General features: G+C 49.7%; 2 protein-coding genes and 1 long non-coding RNA gene across 14 annotated transcripts in view; 2 read left to right on the top strand and 1 right to left on the bottom strand.

Moving 5' to 3' along the window:
* Positions 1–1,371, top strand: part of UBE2F (ubiquitin conjugating enzyme E2 F (putative)) — a 51,752-nt gene extending 50,381 nt beyond the window's left edge. For all 3 annotated transcript variants that reach the window (XM_067740066.1, XM_067740067.1, XM_067740068.1), the window contains one exon: positions 616–1,371. In XM_067740066.1, coding sequence (XP_067596167.1) covers positions 616–666 — 51 coding nt within the window. In that variant the 3' untranslated portion in view covers positions 667–1,371. The remainder of the gene's footprint in view (positions 1–615) is intronic.
* LOC137226048 (uncharacterized) lies at positions 1,185–13,052 on the bottom strand. The gene is made up of 2 exons (XR_010944130.1): positions 12,992–13,052; positions 1,185–6,482 (listed from the first exon to the last, which is right to left on the bottom strand). It is a non-coding gene; the product is annotated as an uncharacterized lncRNA (long non-coding RNA).
* Positions 13,053–13,211: 159 nt separating this feature from the next.
* The window catches only part of SCLY (selenocysteine lyase), a 29,211-nt gene continuing 17,255 nt past the window's right edge, over positions 13,212–25,167 (top strand). For 3 of the 10 annotated variants that reach the window (XM_067740055.1, XM_067740062.1, XM_067740064.1), the window contains exons 1-3: positions 13,212–13,380; positions 16,250–16,365; positions 22,249–22,349. In XM_067740055.1, the coding sequence (XP_067596156.1) occupies positions 13,292–13,380; positions 16,250–16,365; positions 22,249–22,349 (306 nt within the window). In that variant the 5' untranslated portion in view covers positions 13,212–13,291. Of the gene's footprint in view, positions 13,458–15,797; positions 15,930–16,249; positions 16,366–21,856; positions 21,955–22,248; positions 22,350–25,167 lie in introns of those variants that run through there. The other 7 variants (XM_067740059.1, XM_067740057.1, XM_067740058.1 and 4 more) reach the window with 7 other exon arrangements.

The following is a 25,167-nucleotide window of genomic DNA, read 5'->3' as shown; positions in this document are numbered from 1 at the left end:
CACTTGGGGCGTTGGCTCAGATCTGAGGTGGCTTTCCCTCTCGCGCTAGCCTGGGAGATACCTGCATCCATACAGCGTTTTTACCCCTGAGGGATCAGCCCAGGCCCCCAGGTGGCCTCTGCTTGATGCCCAAGGAGGGCCCTCTGTAGCAAGCCCACCTCTCCTCTCGGGCAGGGTGGTCACCCTGATGGCGGGCTGCACTTGGGCCATAGGTAGCAGGGTCCTGGGGAGACAGATCAGGACACAAGGGTCTTCCTGAGAGCCGCAGCCAAGGCTCATGCCCATTTGTGGTCCAGAGTCCCGGCCGGACCCGCATCGTGACCTTGACCACACTGGTGGATCTCACTCTCCCCGTCGGCACAACGAAGGGTCTTTGGTTCCCGTCCGCCCAGAGCTTGTTTGTGTCCCCTCCCGGCACCCAGAGTGACAGGGAGGTGGCACTCAGCCCCGTGGGTCTCTGAGTCTCCTGCCACCTTGGCGACCGGAGGATTGGAGGCTGGACCCTTAACGCCCTCCCGAGAGCTGGCGGGGGCCCTTGGCTCGGGGGCACGCAGCTTGTCCCTGAAGTGTCGCCCTGCGCTGACTCACCCCCCCTTCCTCCCCTCTGCCCCACAGGAGGACTTCCGGAATAAAGTTGAAGACTACATTAAGCGCTACGCCAGATGACAGGAGGAGAGGGCTGCGGGGCCGTGGACTGTGCGCTACCAGCTTGTCTCCAGCTGAAACGAGAAGGGAGTCTCCTCCCGTCCCTGGCTCCCCTCAGTCCTGCTGGGCCGCCCCAGTCCCGCGACCATGCCGTCCCGAGGAAGCACCTCTTCACGACCGCCCATTGTAGACAGAGAGTTCCGCATAAATACAGCCAGAAAATGTGCTTCGGGTCCTAAAGAGTTGTCTGCTTACCTTAACATGTTTACTTTTTTGAAACTGTACTGTATAGGCTGTTAATGAGATTCTCGAGAAGTTGTGATGAACTCAGCATTGAGGCTAGAGCTTGCTTCTCCCCTCTCCCCAGTCAGTCCCTGCCCAGGCGATGCTAATGATGTGCTCAGTGTAGCTCGCAGACGGCGGTCAGAACCCGCTGCAAACCGTGATTGGATGCGAATTCCCTTCGCTCCTTCCACGAATGTTGGCCCTGCCCAGGTGTCGTGAAGCTTCCCAGAGTGCATATGGTCGTTCACTGTAGATCTCTCACTGAAATGCGTATTTTATTTAATGTAAGTATATTTTGGAACAGATTTGTAATTTGTACAATTTAATGCTTTAATTATTTTTTTCTATTCTCATTTAGTTTGTATTTTCATTGTATAGAGCAGACAGAAAGATGTTGGGTCAAGCAACTATTGAAGAGAAATACAAAGAAAATATAAAAGACACAGTATTCGTTCCATCCAAATGCAACGAGAATTTGGCTTGTGAAAATCAGCTCCTGTTTTCAGGTCCAGATGGGGCAAAGTTTAGGGACCCTTTGAAGCTAGATCTGGATGAACTAAAAAATAATAATAATAATAGCAGGGAGCCCTTTCTCACATGCTGCCCAGAGGAAACTGGCTGGAGCGCAAGGGCTTGGTGTTTCTGCCGTGGTCATGTGTCTGTGAGCCACTGCGCAAGAGAGCCAGACCCTCGTGTTCTGGGGACAGGAGAGATACCTCAGGAATCGGCCCAAACAATGTCTGATGCCACTGAGACCACCCATGTGGCCTTCCGAGTTCTCTGATTCTGGGCCCCGTCTCGGGGTTGAGTCTCCCAGGCCTTTGGAGGGCCAGGAATCAGTGGCACCACTCAGCCATTCCTGGGTCAGGTCAGTGCACTTCAGAGTCAGAACACTGAGGAGAGGTGAGTGGCTTTATTACAGCGTTCGACATCTGAACCCTTGGAATCAAATGCAAAATAAACATCTGTATGGTTTTGTCTGCCGCTCACCTAACACGCTCCAGTGTACCTGACAGCCAGCCTCCTTAGGCCTCTGGATTCCCCCGTCTACCAGCTAACCGGTCTGGCTCGTTTTTCTTAATTTATGACGTGATCCCAGATTATGAGATCAGTCTGTCCTGGAGATCAGCGGGGGAGGAATTCGGGCCATGCTTCCCATTTGTAACCAGCAATCATGCCCATTAGACTGGAGGGTGACCCTGGCTGACGGGCCACTCCGTCGGGTGTGCAGAGCAGGAAGGATGGGGCTGGTTAAGGGCATGGTGGCGTCTCTGTGGCCCAGAGCCTGTCAGGCACAGTCACCCTGGGAGGGGCGCTCCAGTTCACATACTTCAACTCACCAACTGGCTTCAGAGCCATCCTCTGCTAGGGGGTCAGGAGGGTAGCAGCTGGCCATCGACACGCCTGATTGGTGCCCCTGTGACCCAGGGCGTGCTGCTCTCTGCCAGCTCTAGCCCGAGTCATTTCACAACCCCCAGCTCTCCCGGCGGCACCCTCCCCTAGTGGTGCGGACAGAGGTGGAAGAAATGATGGCAGCGCCCGTAGTGAAATGGAAACGTGTGTGATGCAGGTGAAGACTTTGCCCTCTGGGCCAGACTGAAAGGGAGAGGATCCCTTGTGAATTCTGACCTCACACAATATAGAAAACAAGGGAGAGGATCCCTTGTTAATTCTGACCTCACACAATATAGAAAAATACATGGTCAAGCAGTTCTTCAAAAATGACATTTCCACGTAACGATCATCCCTTTCTGTCCAGTGGTGATCTCAGAGGCGTTTTACCTCCCTGCCCCCTCCCATCTTAAGGAGCCCACCCAGCTTGGCCCATCTCCGTGGGCCAGTGGTACTGTGCTGGGTGCTTGGCCAGCGGGGCCCGTGGCACCTTTTGGTGGCTGCGGGACATTGACCTCCAGGACTTTTGCTTTCCTGGGGTCTTTTTCCCACTCTTAGGCCAAAGTAACATTTCTGGCTGCCGTCCATGTGCCCCACCAGCCCAGAGACAGTTGATGATTTCTAACTTGCGGGGGTTGGGGTGGGATGCGAGCGTCTGGCCAGCCAGACTAGCCCTGGGGCCGGGTGGGGTGGGGCAGGCCTGGGGCATGACGCTGTGGCACAGCTCTGACTCTGAAGGTCAGGTGGATCCCCACGACTCTGCTCTTTAAAATGGGGTATGTCAGCTGCGTGTTTTTCAGGAACACTTAGAAGGAAACAGCTCCCCAGAGTAGCCCTCTCAGAAGGAGAAGGCTCACATCTCGCCTCTCACCTTCCCTCAAACACACCACCTGCAGGCTACCTCCTCTGCAGCCTTTCTAAGGAGCTGGGCCGAGTGTAACCCGGGTGTTGAGCACTGACCTCCCGGCTTTGTGTCTCCTCTTTCCCTGCAGTCCTGGTCTTCGCACCTCCTGTGTGTTCTTTTCAGCCACTGTGCGTTGTTGCAGAACGCTGGCCCCAGGGAGCGGTGTGTCGTGGGTTATGGGTAGCTTCACGAGACGCCCTGCTTCACCTGCCCTCACCTCCAAGCACTGAAAGCCTCAGAGGCCTGCTTGTCTGATCGACCGACCTCAGATAAGTCAGGCCTTGCACGTGGATGGAGAAGCCTGCAGTACAAACTTCATGTTAAAACGTTCCCCTATTCAGACCATTTGCAGCAGCTAAACTATTTTGAATGTAGTCTTTGAGAGGAACGTGTCCCTTTGTGTTTGCCGGTTTCAGTGCTCCAAAGTGTCCGTGCACGTCTTCCTCTGCCCTTCGTTACCCGGGGCTTGCACACTCGTCTAGGAAGACTTCACAACTTCGGGAGGCGCCAGCGCCCTTCCCCGTGGCTTGGCCACAGCCAGGCCGCTCTCAGGACGTCTGGGGGCGGAGGCAGCGTGTCTCTGTCTTAGGGCAGCAGAAGCTGATTCAGCAGTCCTGCCGGATGCTGGAGCTTTAGCAAAGTAATCTCGGAGGGCAAGCTCCCAGGCAGTGGTGATCACCACAATGTGTTACATGGCTTCAGGGGACAAATCCCACTGTTCCCTGGGTTGCTCCGTTAGCCCCGCCCTTCTTTCTTTAAAGAACAGCTGTGAAAAAAACCAAATTCCTGTACCATTGGACTTTCTGCTGATTTGATTATCAGATCAAGCAGAATTCTCTTCATATAAAAAGCCCAGGGGCTTCCCTGGTGGCGCAGTGGCTGAGAGTCCGCCTGCCGACGCGGGGGACACGCGTTCGTGCCCTGGTCCGGGAAGATCCCACATGCCGTGGAGCAGCTGGGCCCATGAGCCATGGCCGCTGAGCCTGCGCGTCCAGAGCCTGTGCTCCGCAACAGGAGAGGCCACAGCGGTGAGAGGCCTGTGTACCGCAAAAAAAAAAAAAGTCCAACAAGATGTTAGCCATCACAGGGGACGCAGGTTCGAGCCCTGGTCTGGGACGATCCCACATGCTGCGGAGCAACTAAGCCCGTGCGCCACAACTCCTGAGCCTGCGCTCTAGAGCCCGCAAGCCTAGAGCCCGTGTCCGCAACAAGAGAAGCCACCGCAATGAGAAGCCCGCGCACAGCAACGAAGACCCAACACAGGCATAAATAAATAAATAAATAAGACGTTAACCACCAATGGCAGCTTTAAGGAGACCCTTTCCCAGGTGCTGCCATCTGTTCTGGGGTTGTTTCACTTCCATCCACTTAAAAATATGGAAAGTCAGTTTTGTTACAAGTTCATTATTCTTCATAAAGTGTCTAGTAAGATGCTAATGTATAGTTTTAGTAAAATAATGTTTTCCTTTGCCAAAGAAGAACTCGGAAAATGAGAAAACCTGTCACACCCTTCTTCCCCATGCTCCCATGGCCTGCCTCAAGCGAATCCAGCAGGTTGGAGGGGCCATTGCAGAGGGGTTCGTATCACCTGCTGAAGTTACCGCTCATGCCGTGGGGTTCCCTGGGTTACCAAAACTGATTTATTGAAAGAATTGTAGTTTGAAAAAATTCTTCAAAAAACTCCGTGATAGAGGCCTTTGGGGACCTTGCATTGTTAAGAATGTCTGTTTATTCATGTCAAGCTGTATAAACTGAATTATAATCTCTTTTTAAATATCCATCTTAGGTCTCATTCACTTTCATTACCAAATGCACTGGGCCAGAGCCCTCCCGGTAAATTCACTGTTCCTTTTGGTTTGGTTTGGTTTTTAACTTATGGCCAGTTGGAAGAAATAATCCACGTCCCAAGAGTTCCCGGCGCTGGAGGGGAGACTACGCACAGGCCCCGTGCACTGCAGTCCAGGACAAATGCTGGGCCGGGGCCGGGGGCCCGGAGAGAGGGTTAGCACTGGCTGTGCGTGGGCCGGCACCTCGCGTGGCCCCCCACAGGTCACATCCAGGGATGCTCCCCCTGCTCTGGTACTCGAGTGAGGCCTGTTGGGTCTCCTGTCCGCCTGGCAGGACTCACTAGTCTGTGTTGTGTTTTTTGGTGCTGGATCCTCACTGCCTCGGTGTCAGCCCTCACCTTCCGCACGACGCATCGTTCCCAGGAGATGCGTGGTGCTTGATGGCCAAAGATTGTTTTGTCTCTTAAGCCAGTCATTACCAAACAGCTCTTTTTAAAAATTTGTTCCACCCTCAGTACCCCTGTTCACCTGCGTCCTCCCTTCCCGCAGCCAGGATGGAGTTGGGAGCCACAGCCGGGGGCAGCGCTGGGGACAGAGAGCCTTGCTGCAGCCTGTTCCGAAGCGGTTTCAGCCTCACGTTAGAGTCGGAGCAGAGAAAGCCTGTGTCCCAGGCGAGTGCTGTGACTGCGGAGCCAGTGTGGTCGCTGGTGTCTCGCCAGGCCAGTGACCGGGTGTGACACGGACCACAGTCTCTGCAGAAGAGCAGCAGCGGAGGAAGGCACGGCCACAGCCGGCCGAGACCAAAGCACACGTGGGGCAGCCGCCTCACGTGCTGCCAGAGGGCTTCCTACAGCAGCCCGTCCCGTGCCATGTCTTCCCACGTATCCAGAAGAAGCACCTGGCCTGGCACACGGAACCCACTGTGACTGGGCCTGTCCAACCTGCCAGCCACTGTGCCGGGGACCCTGGCCTCAGAGCAGTGCTTTCCCACCTTGTGGTGAGGCCCGCTCTCCCCAGACTCTGAGCTTCCCTCCTGGGGCTCCTTGCAGGATTCAGTTCAGGTGGTGCCCCCCGTGAAGCCTGTCTCACAGGCAGATGGGCAGTTCCTGGAGTGTCCTCACCTCGCCCAGGCTTCCAGAAGCACCAAGGAAGTGGTCCATGCAGGCTCACATGTATTTCTGCCTGTCCCGGGCGTCGGTCAGCATCTGGAACCCACGGCCTCACCTCAGTCATCCGGCAGTAACTGAGTAGGTTCTTACGATGTGATGACCTAACGCTGAGTAGATGTAGCAGGAGCTTAAGAGCATGAGTCCGCCAGAGGCAGGCCTGCTCAGGACAGGCCCCTGCCCGGAGACGGGGCATGCCGGCAGCCCTGGGCCACACGGGCCGGCAGACCACCTGCCCTTCAGCTGACAGACGCCATGTCTGAACTGCTTGCGTAGCCTGCGTAAACGGCTCCACGGAAAATCCTGCAGAAAAAGAAGGAACGGTATCCAGCAGACTCAGGATGAACATGACGCTGGGAATGAAGTGTAGGATTTAAAGAAACTTTTGCAGGGGAAAAGAAGTCCACATGTTTAGGAAAATGCAATAAGCGGCACCTTTGACCCGGAATCAAAAATTCATAAGGAGACTACAGGCTAAGATGAAATGGCAACAGAATGAAACTATAACCATAATAATAAATGCACAACAGTACAGGCAGGACCGATCCTGGGAAAACAGCAATGACGTGGACACAAACTTGATTAATTCTCCCAGAACGCAGACGAGGACAACAGAGACAAAAGCCATCTGCAGACAGAGGAGTACAGGACAGAGGGGGCTCGTGCTTGTGGCTAAGGTGGAGCAACAGGACTGGATTAATCTCCTCTGTGTACTAGGAACAGGGACAAAGGTGAACTATACATACTGTAAATTGCAATATCACGATTAGTCATTAGCGAAATGCAAATCAAGATCACTTCACACCCACAAAGATGGCTAAAATTTTTTTAAAAAGTTTTTTTAATTAAAATCAAAACAACCAGGCATCAAATGTTGCTGAGGATGCTGAGAAATTGGAATCCTCAGGTTAAATATAAAGTTACCACATTACCCAGCAATTCCACTCCTAATTATATATATAAGCAAGAGACCTGAAAATACATCTCCACGTGAAAACCTGTACATGAATGCTCAGAGCGGCGTCCTTTATAATAGTCAAAAACTGGAGACAATCCAAATGCCCATCAAGTGATGAATGGAAAAGCGGAATGTGGTGCAGCCAGGCAAAGGAATAGTAATCGTCAGCAAAAAGGAATTACTGATACATGCTACAACCTGGACTGAAACCTTGAGAACATTTTCCTGACTGAAAGAAGCTAGACAGAAAAGGCCACGTGCTGTATGATTCCATTTGTATGAAGCACCCAGAAAAGGCAAATCTATAGAGATAGAAAGTGGCTTGTTGATAGCGGTTGTGGTGAGGAAGAGGGGCTGAATGCTAACGAGTACAGTGATTCTTTTTGGGGTGATGAAAATGTTGTGGGATTAGATGGTGGTAGTTGCATAACCTTGTGAATGCTAAGTTTTACACTTTAAAAGAGTGAAATTTATGGTATGTGAATTATATCTGTTTTTAAACATTGAGAAATTAAGATGGAAAACTAAAAAATGTTCAGTTACCCAAAGGAAGGCAAGCAAAAGGAAACAGTTGAGAACCAGATGAAACAGAGAGAAAGCAAATCGTAAAATGGTAGATTTAAGATGTATTACCATTTAATAATTATATGTAAATGGTCTAATACACCCAAAGACGAAGACTTACAGAGTGGGTTACTATAGTGTGGGGAGGTGTTACCATTGTGGAAAACTGGGTGAGGGACTCTGTACCATTCTTACAACTGCATTAAACCTACAAGGATCTCATTTAAATTTTAAATTAAACTATATACCCAGCACCCTAGAAGGTATTGATAAAACTGACAATACCTAGTAATCAATACAAATTTTCAATGTATGCAAAGAGGCAAGAAAACAAGAGCCACGTCTAGAGGGGAAGAAAATCAGTCAGAACAGACCCAGAAATGACAAATATGTTAGAGACCAGAGCATTAAAACAGTGCCGTAAGGTAGAGAAAAGATAATTCATGTTAAGTAAAGAGATGGAAAATATAAGACACAAAATAAGCCTCCTGAAGAAAACACAAATGTGTGGTGAAAAGCACACTGGGTGGATGGGTTTAACAACAGATTACATACTGATGAAGAAAAGATTCGTGAACTTGAAGATATAGCAATTATAAAAACAAAATGAAAAACGGGGTGGGATCTGGGAAGAAAACCCTCAGAACTTCAGTGAGCTGTGGGAAAACTTCATACAGCCCAATCAACTTGTAATTAGAGTTTCCCAAAGGAGCAGGGGAGAGAGAAAATTATTTGAAGATATAATTACTGACAAATTTCCAACTTGATAAACACTACAAACTCACGGATACCAGCTTCAAAGCACAATGACATGAAGAGAATTACATCAAATCACATTCTAAGTTGCTTAAAATCAGTGACAGAGCAAAAATATTAAAAGCAGTCGAGAAATAAAGACACATAATTTATAAAGGGTGATCGCACATTTCTTGTTGGAAACAATGTGAGCGAGAAAACAGTGGAGAAAAATCTTTATTGAAAGAAAAAACTCAAGCTAGAATTCTATATCTAGGGACGATATCAAAGATGAAGGCTAAATAAAGATTTTTCTCATATGTACAAAAGCTGAAAGTCATACCAGCAGACTAGCCCTGCTAGAAACCTTGAACAAAGTCCTCAGGCAGAAGGAAATGATACCAAGTGGAAATATGGAACCACAACAGGGTTTGTCAACCACAGCACTCTTGACGTTGGGGGCCAGATTTGGCCCCAAATTGGGCTATCCAGTGCATTGTAGGGTGGTTGGCAGCATACATGGCCTCTACTCACTAGATCCCGGAAGCGCCAACCCTCAGTTACGACGGCTAACATTGTCTCTACACATTGTCAAATGTCCCCTGGTGGGAAAGTCACTCCCAGTTGAGAATCACTATTAGATGGATGTTTCTTTTCTTTCATATTTTTCATCTCTTTATGCTTTTGAGCAAAAATCTGAGGGAATTCCTATGCTCAGGCATTTAGGGCATTAATTCACTTTTTATGCCTATTTTATTCAGCCCATCTATTGATTTTTAAAAAATATTTATTTATGTATTTGGCTGCGTTGGGTCTTCGTTGCGGCATGTGGGATCCTCCATTGCGACGTGTGGGCTTCTGTAGTTGTGGCGTGCGGGTTTTCTCTTCTTTAGTTGTTGTGTGCAGGCTCCAGAGCGTGCAGACTCTGTGGTGTGTGGCATGCGGGCTCTCTCGTTGAGGCGTGCGGGCTCAGTAGTTGTGGCGCGTAGGCTAGGTTGCCCCACAGCATGTGGGATCTTAGTTCCCTGACCAGGGGTTGAACCGCGTCCCCTGAATTGGAAGGTGGATTCTTTACCACTGGACCACCAGGGAAGTCCCTCTATTGATTTTTTAAAAAACAGACTTTATTTTTCAGAGCGGTTTTAGGTTCTCAGGAAAACTGAGCAGAACAGAGTTCCCATATAACCCTGTCCCTATATGTCTAACCTTGTCTACTACCGAGATCACACAAAGGTAACATTTGTTACAACGAATGAACCTACGTGGACACATCATTGTCACCCACATGTTACATTGGGGTTCACTCTTGGTGTTGTACATGAGTTTTCACAACTGTATAATTACATCTGTCTATTATAGTATCATTCAAAATGGTTTCACTGCCCTAAAAATCCCCTGTGCTCTACCTATCCATCCTTCCCTTCCCCCCAATCCCTGGCAACTCTATTGTTTTTAAACCTCAATTATTTTATTTATTTATTTATTTATTTATTTAAGTTATTTTTGGCTGCGTTGGGTCTTCGTTGCTGCGCACGGGCTTTCTCTGGTTGCGGCGAGCGGGGGCTGCTCTTCATTGCGGTGTGTGGGCTTCTCATGGCGGTGGCTTCTCTTGTTGTGGAGCATGGGCTCTAGGTGCATGGGCTTCAGTAGTTGTGGCATGTGGGCTCAGTAGTTGTGTCTCACGGGCTCTAGAGCGCAGGCTCAGTAGTTGTGGCACACGAGCTTAGTTGCTCCACGGCATGTGGCATCTTCCCAGACCAGGGCTCGAAACCGTGTCCCCTGCATTGGCAGGAGAATTCTTAACCACTGCGCTATCAGGGAAGCCCTAAACCTCAATTATTATAGTTTCTGTCCGATATGTTTTTTTTTCTTTTTTTTTTTGCCTCACCACTCAGCGTGCGGGATCTTATTTCCCCAACCAGGGGTTGAACCTGCACCCCCTGCCGTGGAAGCGCAGAGTCTTAACCACTGAGCTGCCAGGGAGGTCCCAATATGTTTTTTTTTATTGTTGTTTGTTCTTGTTTTGTGACTGCCTTTTTTAAAAAATAAGATATACCCCCTTATCTCCTTGTAGACCTTTCCTGTACTGAAGACACTGAGTGCTGTATGACTTTTTTCCCTTAGGTGTGAGCTGTTTGGTGCATTTACTTCCTCATTTCCATGGAGATGGCGTTCCTCAAACGTTTAGTCTTTATTGGACACTGATTTCGTAATTAAGACACCCTGTTAGGGCACCTGTTGCATCTGTTTGACCAGCCCACTTGGAATCGTGGTGGCTGCTACCGCTTCTAGGAAGAGTGGAGAAGAGGCCACTGGTCCTCTGTGTGTGGGCATCGCCAGCCACATGGGGCGCTGTCTTGTCTCTGACTTCACCACTACACTCAATATATCCACCTGGAAACACAAACCCTCTAACCGCTGCCTAACTGGTCCAAGGGGGGCTGGAGATGAATCAACCCCCTTGTCAGTGGTCCCTGGGCCCCTCCAGCTCCCACCCTTACGGCCTTCCATATAGACTTAGAGAATGAAACGTGCCCCCCACCTTTGCTCTTGCCCTCATGCCCGCTCACTGCATCCAGGACTTCACCTCTTCTTTCTATCTTCAGCTTCCTTGTTAGCTACCTCCCGTCAGGTATAAACATGCTCAGTCTCTAAAACATTTCCCCTTCATCCTGTACCCCTTTGACCTCCTTCCTCCACCTTCTGAAGAGCTGCCTGCCTTCTCCACCCTTTCTTGTCCTGTTCTTTCTTCAGCTCTGCATCACCCCTCCCCCACCACTGCTCTACTGAAATTCCTCTCGCTGAAACCATCAGTGTCTCCCGATTGACTACGGAGTATCAGCAGACACTTCAGATTTCCTCTCAGCTGCACTTACACTACCTTCTGTATTTTGACGCTCTTCCTTCATTCCCTTTCCTTTCCTCCTCTTCTCACTGGCCTTGAGCTTCTGTGTATCTATTTGCTTCTTTATTATTATTATTTTAATTCGAAAGGGTATTTTTAAAATTTATTTATTTATTTTGGCTGCGCTGGGTCTTCGTTGCTGCACATGGGCTTTCTCTAGTTCGGCGAGCAGGAGCTACTCTTCCTTGCGGTGCGAGGGCTTCTCATTGTGGTGGCTTCTCTTGTTGCAGAGCACAGTTCTAAGCGCCCGGGCTTCAGGAGTTGTGGCTTGCGGGCTCTACAGTGCAGGCTCAGTAGTTGTGGCGCATGGGCTTAGTTGCTCCGCGGCATGTGGGATCTTCCTGGACCAGGGCTCGAACCCATGACCCGTGGCAAGTGGATTCTTAACCATTGGGCCACCAGGGAAGCCCTCTATTTGCTTCTTAAATGTTGGTGTGTCCTTTGCTCCTGGCCGCATTTGGCAAGAAATGAGCTCGGTTTGCAAGCAAGAATGAAAGGAAATAAGGAGTCCAGGAATGTGGAGACTTGAAGAGCTGGAAAAAAACAACTTCTTCTGGACCCCAACAGGAGATAAAATTGAGCAAGTCTACAAACATCCAATTAAAATTCAATTTCTTTTTTTTTTTTTTTTTGCGGTACATGGGCCTCTCACTGCTGTGGCCTCTCCCGCTGCGGAGCACAGGCTCTGGACGCGCAGGCTCAGCGGCCATGGCTCACGGTCCCAGCCGCTCTGCGGCATGTGGGATCTTCCCCGACCGGGGCACGAACCCATACGAACCCGTGTCCCCTGCATCAGCAGGCAGACTCCCAACCACTGCGCCACCAGGGAAGCCCTAAAATTCAATTTCTGGACAAAGCATTCAAATTCTGGCTCCATTATTCCCCGTGTAAACTTGGGCAAGATGCTGACCTTTTCTGTACCTGACTTTCCTCATATATAAAGTGGGGATAAAGGCACCCACTTGATAAGGGTGTTATCAAGAGGAAACTAGTGAATACAGGAAAGGCGCTTGGAACAGTGCTTGACACATGCTCAGGGCTCAATTAAACTTAGAAATTGTTATTTTGTCAAAAGGGCAAGAGACGGTGGGTGGCTTCATTAGAATTCAAACATCTGGATCTTTGCCCTCTCTCACCGCTTTCGCAACTGACTTGTGTTATGGTTGGCAGGATACACTAGACATGTCCATTTGGCTGCCTCTCAGACAAACCAACAGGTCGGAAACTCAGCCCATCACCTTCCCCATCCCGGGGCTCCTTCCTGTCAGGGTAAAGGGACTAACATCCTGCTCCCTCACCCTCCCGCGTGCCCCACATTCAGCAGACCCCGTTCCCTAAATCTGTCCCGGATCCATCTTTCCTGCGTTTTGCGCCCGGGCCTGGTGTTCCTCATGTCTTGCCTTGGCTCCTGTAACAGCCTCCACTCCAGACCCCTCAGATCCACCCGCAGGAAATGAGCCCTAATTTCACCCAAAGTCACCCAAGCAGAGGGTCGGATCATGGTGGAGCCCCCCGGGAGCGGTGACGCAGGGCGTGGCCCGCCGGCCTCGGAGGACCGGGGCTCCCGCTCCAGCCGGGCGGAAGCACGCGGACCCCTCGCTCCCCGGTCGCCCCCGGGCCCCCGCCGCCCTCGCTCCCGGTGCCGCCTACCCGCTCACCGCCCAGGGCCAGCTCACAGCCTTTCCGCCCGCGCTCCGCCGCCGGGACCACGCCCCCTGTGACGCCCATGAAGCCCCGCCCCCAGCCCATCACCAGACGGCGCGCAGCCGGGGCCCCGCCTCCCGGCGGAGCGCCACTGAAGCGCGAGGATTGGCTGGGAGTGTGCACCTCAGCCAATCCGGACTCGCCCCGGCCCTCGCGGCCCCCGCCTCCTCCCGGTGGCGCTCCTGACTGTGACATGCTCTGCCGGTTGGGGCTGCGCCCGGGGCGGCCGGGCTGGGAGGGCTTGGGATGGAGGCGGCCGGGCCGCGGAGCAGGGACGCGCAGGGGCGAGCGGCGAGTCAGCCTGGCAGCCGAGCAGAGAAGAGCCCGCCGGAGAGGTGCGCTCCTTGAGCGGAAGGCAGGGGAAGCCGTCGGCGCCCTCCTCCAGGAAGCCCTCCAGGCGCCGCGTGGCGAGGTCTGAGGGTGGCGGCCGGCCGGTGGTCACTCCCCGAGGGAGGGGGCGGCCAGCTGGTGGTCACTTTCCAGGGGAGGGGTCCTTCCAGGAGAGGGGCCGCCAGCAGGCCGGTCTCTCGCGGGCATGAGGGTCCGCGCGGGGATGCAGCGCCGCCCGGCTGTCCGCGCGGGAGGCCTAAAGCAGGGATGAGCGCTGGGAGGACGAGCGGATGCGAGGCGTGGCCTGCGAAGGGCTCCGGGGAGGTGACGCTTGGGCTAAAACCTGAGTGACATCCAGGTGTGAGCCGCACAAGTTCTGGGAGCGAGCGCGCGGGGAAGAGGAAACCGCAGCAAAGGCCCCAAGGGCAGGAACGAGCCCTTGGGGTCCAGGGCAGCGAGGACTGCGGAGCGGAGGGGCTTGGGGCAGCTGTCCACGAGCAGAGCCGCAGAGTCCAGGAAGGACTTGGGGTGTCCTGGAGGTTTGAGAGGGGAGTGACGTCATTTAATTATATTACAGATTACTACTTTACATTTTAAAGGAATCCTTCTGGCTGCTTTGTAGGGAGTAGGGGTTGCAGGAAGCAGGGAAGCCAGTTGGGAATCTTTTGTCACAATCGAGGAGGGAGAGGCGGTGTGGACCGCAGTGGTGGCAGGGGTGGCGGGAGAAGGGTTTGTACTGAGAATAAACCGGGCAGTTGCTGATGCGTCCTCCGAGTAGGGGAGAGGTAGGGTTAAGAAGGATGCCCCGAGGCTGCTGGCCTGAGCACCTGGCAGAGTGGGGGTGAAGACGGGGGGGGGGGGGGGGGGGGGGTGGGCACTCCAGCCCACAGAGCTGTTCCAGCCTGCTGGGACCTTCCCTTGGGCGGGGGAGATGCATCTTTGTTTGTTTGTTTGTGAGTCTTCACCCTCAACCCAGGAATTTGTTAAATACTTTCTGGGTAGGAGGGGTAATCCTCTCTACCTGAGTATGAGGAACGGGTGTGTGTCTTTAAAATGTGGGTCCAGGCCTAAATCTGCCATGTCTTTCATTAGGTCTCATTTGCTTGGAACTGAGAAAAGGGAGCTGGGAAAATGTACCGAGTGGAGAAGAGATTCGTGATGCCTTTTTCTTTTTGGTTATGAACCTAATAAAGTTTAGCTTTCCCGTGCAATATTGATAGCACTTTAAAGAAGTAACAAATAATGGGGCAGAGAAATCTCTGAAGTGTTCTGAAATTCAAGCTTTGAATTAACTCAGCCAAGCAGGAGATTGAAGAGCTGTGGTCACTAGTGGTTTGAGTCATTTTGGAATACTTACCATTGGAAGTGAGAGCAGAGTTAGGGGCACATGCAGATTTAAGACTCAACAGGACCCAGGGATTCCTAATACCCGGGTGGCCAAGGATGGCTGCTCAGACTTCCCAAGCCCCAAAGCCTTGTGCTTGGGCATCTTAGAGACAAGATGCTGCATTAAAACACTCCATGGGGGGGACTTCCCTGGTGGTCCAGTGGTTAAGAGTCCTCACTTCCATTGCAGGGGCCATGGGTTTGATCCCTGGTCGGGGAACTAAGATCCCACATGCTGCAAGGCGCGGCCAAAAAAAAAACACTCCGTGGGTTAAAGAACCTGTGTTTTAACAGCCACCATTGGTAACTGTGTTTGAATTTTCATGTGGATTGGTTTAAATGCTATTGCTGATTTTAAAGTCAGGTGAAATAATTAATGGTATCTGGTATCTGGTATCTGGTATCTGGTATGGTACCAGGGTATCATACCTGGTATTAAAGTCAGGTGAAATAATTAATGGTATCTGGGAGGATTGCCTACTATTACATATTCCTGAAAGTTTTTGGTACTGGTAAAAAGATATGCGGATAAGTTTCACTTAGGGATCTTTCAGGGGCTGTGCGCTTTCTGTGACATTTGTCACCTTATAAATCAAGCCCCTACTCTGCGCCGGCCGTTGTGCTCAGTGTTGGCGACAGAGCTGGGAGGAAAACGGGAGCTTGTGGAGCTGCTGTTCTGTTACTTTCTGTTGAGATAGAGAATAAACAAGGAGCAAGTCTAGTGTGTTAGATGATGGGGTGCCTTGGAGAAACGGGGTGCCAGGGGGCACAGCCCTGGGGAGGAGGGCATGGGTGGCTGCAATTTTATTTAGAGCCCAGTTTGCCTCACAAGAAGGTCAAGTTGGAGCAAAGACCTAAAAAGTAAGGTGGGGGTGTCAGTGTGGTCATTCTAGGCAAAGAAAACGGAAAGTGCAAAGGGAGGAGAAGCCTGCACATGCCCCCCACCCCGCAGAGGAGACTGCATCTCAGGGGAGGCAGAGGGGAGAGAGGGGGGAGCAGTGGGCGCCTAGATCACCCGAGCCTCACGCCATCGCAGGCACTGCAGGGAAATAAAGGAAGACTACTGGTGAAGTGAAGTTGAAAAACCAGGGAAAAAGCCCTGAGGAATGTGCGGCTCCCTGGGACTGCAAGGTTCCCCTGCTTCCCTCAGGAGGAAGGTTGGAGTCAGGTAGGTAGCCCAGGCCCAGCGGACCACCCCTCCTACCAAGTGGTGGAAAAAAGTTTTGAAAGTCCAAAGGGACAATTTCCTAACAGTGATAAAGGAAACTAGCAAATACTATTGATAGATGGTTGGAAAACATGTATACATTTTCCATAAGTAATGAAGATGTGGAAATTTCTGAGCTTGTAGAATCCGGCACATGTAAATGCAGAGAAGCGCCCCGACCTTGAATCATTTGCTCCTGTTGCTACGATAGACAGGGTGCAGCTGCGCTTCCAGATCTCACCTTCTTTTCCCTAATAGGCACGTCTTTATTTTCTCTCCAGCAGGAAAGTGTATATGGACTATAATGCAACCACCCCCCTGGAGCCGGAAGTCATCCAGGCCATGACTGAAGCCATGCAGGAAGCCTGGGGAAATCCCAGCAGCCCTTACGCGGCAGGTAATTCTAGAAGACACACGCAGATCAGAGACGTGGGGGGCAGAGGTGCTCTTAGAGAAATTAGAGAATCCCACATGGGATGACTCGGTTTTGAATAGATTTTCTGTTAACTGCAAATCTTTAGCTGTAATTTTGGGTAGTTTTTTCCTGAGAAGTCCAAATTTGAGCCTTGTTGATACCATAATCTTTCATCTTTAACATACTCTCCTGTCTTCCTTTCCCAGATGAAAAAGCTGTCTTATTAAGAATTGTCTGTAGTGACAGTACCTATTAAAACCCTGTCACGTATCTGTCTCAGTCAACTGTTACAAAATTTGCAAAATAGATCTTTGACAACATCAGTATCACATAGAATCCTGGTCTTTTTTTAAAAATAAAAATTACTTTCAAATTCTTCAATTATAAATATTCTTACATGTTTCTCGTTTATTCTTGTTTTAATGTAGAGCATTAAATTGGAGGTCTTGGAAAAGAATTTGCTTCAAATCAGGAGTTACATGGCAGAGTCACGTTGTGTCTTTCAGACAGTGAGCTGAAGCTGTGTCTTCTTATTTAATGCTTTATCGGGGATAATGAAGATAAACTATCTTAACTGTGGATCACTGATGAACTAAAATAACTCTCAGACTACTGCCACGCCCTAGGATTTAGCAAGACCTGTGCACAAACTTATAGACTTTTGTGGGTTTTCATGTCGGTTTGCTTATTCAGAGCTTCACAGCTTGATAACTAAAAGCTTTTGCAGAATCAGATACTAGTCATTCATTAACTTTGTTGTTGGTTTATCTTATACATGTATTCTGGCTAATCTTCTGGACGTTGCCTTGTAGCTAATCTTTCCTCTAGTGAAACTGAAGTTTCTGACGCAGAAAACTGGAGAATCCAGAGAACAGTCAAGTGCTAATAAAAAGCATTTATCATGAAGAAATTTAGGAATAACCCTCAGGGAGAAATAACCCTTCTAGACCTGATGACGCCTGTCTGTCTGTGGATTGCATGTTGCCTTGACAGCCTTTGTTTCCACAAATTAAGAACCATAACTAAAAATGCATTGCAGTAATTCTCTGTTGACACTCAGGTAGAAATGGAAAAGAAAAAAAAAAGGAAAGAAAGAAAAAACCACCTGTATGGTAGAATGGTTTAATTATTTTCACAATATTATGATTTAATAATGATAATAATCCCTTGGAGGGTAATCTGTTTTAAGGCCAATATTAAGGCGGTGTGGGCAGAGTTCAGAAACCCGAGATGTTTTTTACTACCTCGCTTATAGCCTCAGTGTCCATCAGTCACGGATGGATCACGTAAGTGGGCGGAGGCCCTGGCATGAGTTCTGGTCGCCCTTAAAGCGATGGTGTGGACTGTACTGACGACCTAGGAGGAGAGTTGCAGCATTTGGCCCAAGTGGAAAATGCACGTTATGTGCCGTGTGATTGATTCCCCTGCCCACCACCCAAGAAAAAATTACGTAGAGCAAGTATGGCAGGTGTATAGTTTTGCTGTGAGAAACTCCCAAATACCTGGAGATTAAACAGCTTGAAATTTATTTCTCTCACGGTCCAGGGCCCACGTGGCTGCTCAGCCACTACCAGAGATGCAGCTCCTTCTATCTTAGAGCTTCCTCCATCTTTAACGTGCACCTGCCCCTTGGGGTCAAGATGGCTCCTGCAGTTCAAGCCATCATGTAAGCAGTCCGGCCTGTGGGACGGAGAGAAAGAGGAGGAGAAAGGGCTGCCTGAGTCCTTCAGAGACACTTCTGGAAGTTGCAAGTACCACTCTGGCCTGTAGCCCATTGCCAGAGGTTGGTCCCGTGGCCACGCGTTGGCATTTCGGTTGCAGTGGAAGTTGGGAAATGGGCTCTAAATTCTTAACTCATCTAAGGCTTTCTTCATTTAAATGTGGCCTTAATTAAGATGTGTTCCAGCTGAAAATGCCTCCGTGGTAGGGAGGCAGAGTGGCAGCAAGGGCAGCCCCGACGCAGATGGGACGCGCACCAGGTGCTCCCACCGCAGTTATCTTGGAGTAGCGGGATGGCAGGAGGTTTTGAGTATTTTCTGTTTGTATCATGGTATTTAATTCTTCTACAATCAGCATGCCTAGTGTAATGAGAAGAAAACTTTACTAAAGCCAAGCTGTTGTCTCTTCAGAACTCTTTCTTAGCTGACACGGCAGTACACACGCCGTGCTATGACGTTCCCCGGCTCACCCCCCAGCGCTGGTGGGTGCCTCTGGCTGTGGAAATGCAGGGAGGGTGTCACTGTGTGTACAGTGAGTTAGGTTGACGGTGCTCTCGCACGCACCCACTTTTCTTATTAGTGAGAACCTGCATGGTGGGTGGGGATCGGGGCTCAGGTTCACAGATGAGGGCGTCCGCTCTCAGAGTGGGCCAGCGGCCTGCAGCATCTCGGGCTGGTCCCCAGATGGAACCCAGCTCTCCTAGCCCTGGGTTCTGGGGTTTTCCCACCATCACCCCTCCTGCTGCTGTCAGGGATTCCCTAGGGCCTTTTCCCCAGGTGTGTGGGGCTCACCTTCAAGGGCTTCAGTCCTCCCCCGTGAGTCTCCACTCAGCTTGCCTGGAGGGCGCTTACTCTGTGCCTGGTGGGTGGGGCAGCCAACAGACAAAGGTCCTGCTCTTGTGAGGGGCAGCAGGCAGGGCAGTTACAGATGCAGGTGTGTGAGGTGGACAGAGCCCTGTGGGGAGCAGTGAAGCCGGTAAAGGGCACACAGTCTGGGGGAGGGGCCCCGCTTCACGGTGAAGACCCTACTCTCGGATGGCATACGTTTGCAGACATGAGGAGGGGACACCTGGGGAGGCACTGCAGGCAGAGGGCTGTGGGTGACAGCAGGGGGTTCGGGGGTCCCAGGGGTTTGGGGGCAGTGCCACGCTGGGCTGTGGAGGCCACTGTGAGGTGAGGGCTGGCTCTCGTGGGCCTGGGGTGGAGTGCATCTGGAGGGCCTGAGCAGAGGGGTGACATAACTGAGGTCACTCGTGGGACCCCAAAGAGCCTCTGCTTATGCATGCTTTGTCTGTAGATATTTGCCATATCAGAGCTTAACACTAAAACACTTTAAATAGATACGTAGCTATTCATTAAAGATAACAATAATAAATCCATTACATGTTAACTTTTTTTTATGAAAAAGAAACTATCTTTTCCAAAGCAGAACAAATTTAGTGAGAAGAATGGCACTGTGGTACATGTTTGAAAATCTTCAAGGTCTGGATAAATAGAAGACGTTTGGGTCCCATACCTGGCTCTGTCTCCAGTCCATTGCAATATTCACATCACGTAGCCTCTGGAGGGCTTCCTTATATACCTGTGAGAAAATGGGTGTAAAAAAGGCAAATGATGTCTCAGTATTATTATGAAGATAGTTTTGACTTTGTGGACCCCCAGAGTTCCCCAGACCACACTTTGAACACAGGTGATTTAACCAATAGTGGCTGAGTACCTACTGTGTGCTGAGCATTGTTCCCGGTGAGGGGAAAGCACAGAGCACAAAGAATTGTTGGGTTTTCAAGGCATTACTTTGGCCACTTTGTGGAGAATGGACCACAGTGGGGTCCGTGGAGTTGGGGTCATGCCAGGGGAATATCCCAGCAGTGGCCTTGACTCAGCTGGTGGCTGGGGCGGGGGTGTGGGGTTGGATTCTGGATATTTTTGACGGCACATCCTACAGGATTTGATAATGGGTTGGGTGATGGGGTAGGAGAAAGACAGGGGCTTTCACCCTGGTCCCCTGGAAGGACTGAGATGCTGTTTACTTACTGAGAAAGGAAAGGCTGGGAGCCTTTGAGAAAGGAGCCAGTTTGAGGGGAGGGAGGCAGGCATTCAGCTTTGTTTGTTTGTTTTTGCTTTTAAATTTATTATTTATTTATTTTTGGCTGCGTTGGGTCTTCATTGCTGCACACGGACTTTCTCTAGTTGCGGCGCGCGGGCTTTCTCTAGTTGAGGCGAGCGGGGGCTGCTCTTCGTTGCAGTGCGCGGGCTTCTCATTGCGGTGGTTTCTCTTGTTGCAGAGCACGGGCTCTAGGCGTGCACGCTTCAGTAGTTGTGGCTCGCGGGCTCTAGAGCGCAGGCTCAGTAGTTGTGGCGCACGGGCTTAGTTGCTCAGCAGCGTGTGGGATCTTCCCGGACCAGGGCTTGAACCCGTGTCCCATGCCTTGGCAGGCAAATTCTTAACCACTGCACCACCAGGGAAGCCCCCGGACATCCAGCTTTGAATGTGTGTAGTTTCAGATGCCTGTTGGACATCCAGGTAGGGTGAGTGGCGTCCAGAACAAGGTCTGGGTTGGCATTTTGGGCGTATGTTGATGTACAAGTTGTGGACATCACCTTTTTTCTTGGGTAAACACTGTTTACCCTAAACACCTAGGAGCAGAACGGCAGGGTCAGATGGGAGGTGTAAGTTTGACGTCCTAAGGAACTGCTGTGCTATCTCCAAAGTGCTTGTACCAATTTCTGTTTCCACTGATGTGAATGAGAGTTTCGTTTTCTCCACATCCTCCTGACCACTTGGACTGGCCAGTCTCTTCATTTTAGCCGTTCCAATAGGTACATCAGGGTGGTGAGGTAGCCCCCCGAATCCTTGTGTAGAAGGGTCTCCAAGACGTATCGATAAGTGGAAAGGGAAGTTTTTGCAAACCAGTTTGTAAATTATGAAACCCATTTTTGAAAAGGAAAAAGAAAACTCTGTGAAATGCTTATATGAAGGTCTACAGGCACATTGAAACAGGCTCTGGGGGCTACACGCCACATGGGCCACCCGATTGTCCTGGGAAGGGCAGTGGGGCATGGGCAGGGGACCTGCTGCTGTGGGATCAGCCCAGCATCCCCTCAGAGGGGGCTTCTCAGCAGAATCCTGGAAGAAGAGTGGGCCGTGAGCTGGTGGACGGGCTTTGAGCGGCACTCAGGAGGAGCCAACAGTGGACCAGGCCGGGGTCCCGCCCAAACTGACTGACATTTACTGCAGTCTTTTCAAGTATCACTGGTTGAAAGGACTGGGTTCCTAGACACCCCAGACCTTCATTGCTTGTAATTAGAACCTACGCAATAGTCTTAAGGAGCGTGTGGATTACTTTGTATATTTATTTTTACCACATCTTTTTACATTTCTGTTTTTACGTATGTTTTATTATTTATTTGTTTATTTTAGTGGTACCTGCTCAGAAAAGTTTTTTTGTAAATAGGACTGAATAGTCAAAAAAGTTTGGAGTCTACTGGTCTACAGACTCAAAATGGCTATCAAAATGTTCAGAATTCCCACCCCAGAGCCTTTCTTTCTCTGCCGCATGAAGTTTGGTTCCTGTTTTCCTGCTCTCCAGTGAAACTGGGAGTAGCTGGGCTCCTAGCAGCTGTTTGAAAGCAAACGTGTCCCTGAGGCGGTGACCTTTCTCATTACCTAGGGGACTGGCAGTATGACATATGGCATTGGGCTTTGTGTCGAGGAGTCACAAGTTCTATTTTTGCTTATTTTTGTTGTTTTGCAGCGTGATCTTAAGCAAATTATTCCATCCTTTCATTCTCCTGTCTTGACGGATGGGAAGCAAGGCAGATGGCCACAGCTTCCCCTCTCCCATAGCATCCGGTAAGAAGAAAACCATGTCTCAGGGAATTTTAGGGTTCCCAGGCATCCTCCCATATTTGTTTCTGGCTCTTACTAACTTACTGAAATCTCAGTAGTTTTCACTGATTTGCTGACATCTTACAGCTGCCCCTTCGCCGAGTGATTTCTGGTTGTAGCTCACGTTAGTGGAGCACGTTTTGTCTTAGAACTGCCCACTCAGATCTCTCACTCCTTCATGTCTGGTTGTTCTTTTAAACATGTGTTGATTGGACTTGGTGAAGCAAAGTTAATGAATTTCCACTTTGGTCCCTCAAGGTAGGAAGGCCAAGGAGATTATCAACGCAGCTCGGGAAAACCTTGCCAAGATGATGGGTGGGAGGCCTCAAGATATGATCTTCACTTCCGGGGGCACAGAGGTAAACAGTCTCAACAGTCCCGTGTTCTTTTAGCTGTAAGTTATTTTTTTTAAAATGTAGAAGGTGGCTGCCTCTTGGTATTATTGTTTTTTAAAGAAAGAGTAATGCTTTGTCCTTGATATAATTAGCCAACATTTATCCTATAAGTGAATTCCAGGGGGCTGATAGGATATTTGTTACATGACGTATAAATTAATTTGCTTTGCATTGCTGTTTCAATAAAGAGAGTTTCCCCTTCATTCTGGCCTGTAATCATTCCTTTGAATCCCACTAAGTTGCTTACCTTGTTAAGAGTGTGAGGTTTCCGGTCAGAATGGCCATCATCAAAACATCTACAAATAATAAATGCAGAGAGGGTGTGGAGAAGAGAGGACCCTTCTACATTGTTGGTAGGAATGTAAATTGGTGCAGCCACTATGGAGAACAGTATGGAGGTTCCTTAAAAAACTAAAAATAGAACTGCCGTATGACCCAGCAATCCCACTCCTGGGCATACATCTGGAAAGGACAAAAACTCTAATTCGAAAAGATACGTGCACCCCAATGTTGATAGCAGCACTATTTGCAATAACCAAGACATGGGAACAACCTGAATGTCCATGGACAGATGAATGGATCAAGATGTGGTACATATATATATACACAATGGAGTATTACTCAGCCATAAACAAAGAATGAAACAATGCCATTTGCAGCAACATGGATGGACCTAGAGATTGTCATACTGAGTGAAGTAAGTCAGACAGAAAGACAAATATAATGTGATATTGCTTATATGTGGAACCTTAAAAAAATGATATAAATGAACTTATTTACAAAACAAATAGACTCACAGACACAGCAAACAAACTAAGGGTTATCAAAGGGGAAACGGGGGAGAGATAAATTAGGAATTTGGGATTAACAGATACACACTACTTTATATAAAATAGACAACCAACAAGGACCTACTGTATAGCACAGGGAACTATGTTCAGTATCTGGTAATAATCTGTAATGGAAGAGAATCTGAAAAAGAACATACATATAATGGAATCACTTTGCTGTGCACCTGAAACTAACACAACATTGTAAATCAACTCTACTTCAATTAAAAAAAAAAAAAAGAGTTTGAGGTTTGACCCGATTTCAAAGGTACTTATTTTTAAATGGATAGAAGATACTCAGTGACAATGTGATGATGTCGAGGTCTCTACTCAGTTAGTAATTCTCACCATCTCATTTTCTTACTGGAGAAGAAGGTCATCCACAGGTGATGTGACTGTCCACGTAAAAAACCAAGAGAATCTGCAGCTAGATTATTAGAGTTAGTAAGTAAATGCAGCTAAGTTATTAGATAAAAAAAGCAATTGTATTTTTATGTACCAGCAACAAACAGGTATTTACCAGAGCACCAAAAATATCAAATACTTAGGAAATAAATCTAGTAAAAAAGCTTTTGTAAGACACCCGCACACACACGTTGGGAAAGGAATAGAAACATTACCGAGAGCCTTCAAAGAAGTTCTAAAGAAATGCAGTGTATATGCCATGTTCACAGATGGGAAGACGCAGCGTGATAAATACGTCAGCTCTTTCCAGACTGACCTGTAGATTCAAAGCAACTTCAGTCAAAATGCTGACTCTTTTCTGATGGAATCTCGCAAACTAATTTATATGGAAATACACAATGCCAAGAATAGCCAAATCTTCTTCAAGATTAAGAACACCGTGAATTGTTCTGCTAATTAAGGCAGACGGTCTTAGGGCAGGAGAGACACGAGGCCCGAAACAGGGCCATACCTGGATGGGTCCTTGTCACGTGACAAGGCCTGGCCTTTGTGATGTTGAAGAGATGGATTTCTTAGATAAAATACAGAAAACTTTAATCATAAAAGAAAAGGTCGATAAATTCTACCACCACCACCACCACTAAACAATTGGTAGTTCATCAGAAAACCCTGAAGGAAATCAGAAGACCAGCCTGACAGTGGGTGAAGATGGTAGAAAAACGGGCGAGAAAAGTGAATATGCACTTCACAGAGAAACCCATGTGGTTTCTACGTGGGAGAAGGTACTCAGCCTCATGAAGTGATCAGAATACAAGGGTAAACAACAACATGGGTTGCCTCTGCCCACCCATCAGGATGGTAACAATTAAGAAGTCCAACGACAAGAAGTGTTGACAAAGGATGCACAGCAGCGAGCACGCACGGTGCTGGCAGGAGTGCAGGCTGGAAACCGTTCTGGAAGGTGGGTGGGCATCACCTCGTGAAGTCGAGGCCACGCCACCCCGTCAGCCAGCAGCTCCTCTCAGGTACGTACCATAGAAGAAGGGGGCACGTGGGCAGCAGGGGCAGGCAGGAGAGACTGGCGGCAACGCAGATGTCCCTGCAGATAGCATGGACCGATATTCACACCTCTGATGCAGTCCCGGGTGGAAGGGTACCACACAGTCCCCTGCAGCAGCAGCGCGGAGGGATCGTGAGTGTGGAGCGGCGGGCGTCAGCCAGAGGCTATGCTGAGCCGGGCCCGGGCCGAGCCAAGCTGGCCAGAGGGGAGGGGAGCTGCTGCCAGGCCCCTGGGCACCGACCACCCCCCAGGACCAGACTCCTGGTGCCCCGCAAGGGGCCGCCCCTGCTGCCCTGTGGGCCGTCCTGGTCTTGCCTGGGGCCAGGTGCTGAGGGGCCTGGTGGCCTGGGGGCACGTGGTACGTTTTTAGTTGCGACGGAGGCTGCTGTGCTCCCAGTGCCACCTGGGTGCTCAGCATGGAGTCCTGTGCCCTTTGGTACCTGCAGGTGGAGGCGGCCCATGGGAGGGGCCCAGGCACCTTCGTCGC

Source organism: Pseudorca crassidens, chromosome 6, assembly GCF_039906515.1.
Source record: "Pseudorca crassidens isolate mPseCra1 chromosome 6, mPseCra1.hap1, whole genome shotgun sequence".
Classification (NCBI taxonomy): Eukaryota; Metazoa; Chordata; class Mammalia; order Artiodactyla; family Delphinidae; genus Pseudorca; species Pseudorca crassidens.
The sequence above is the reverse complement of the archived record's forward strand: the minus strand, read 5'-3'. Positions and strand labels throughout refer to the sequence as shown.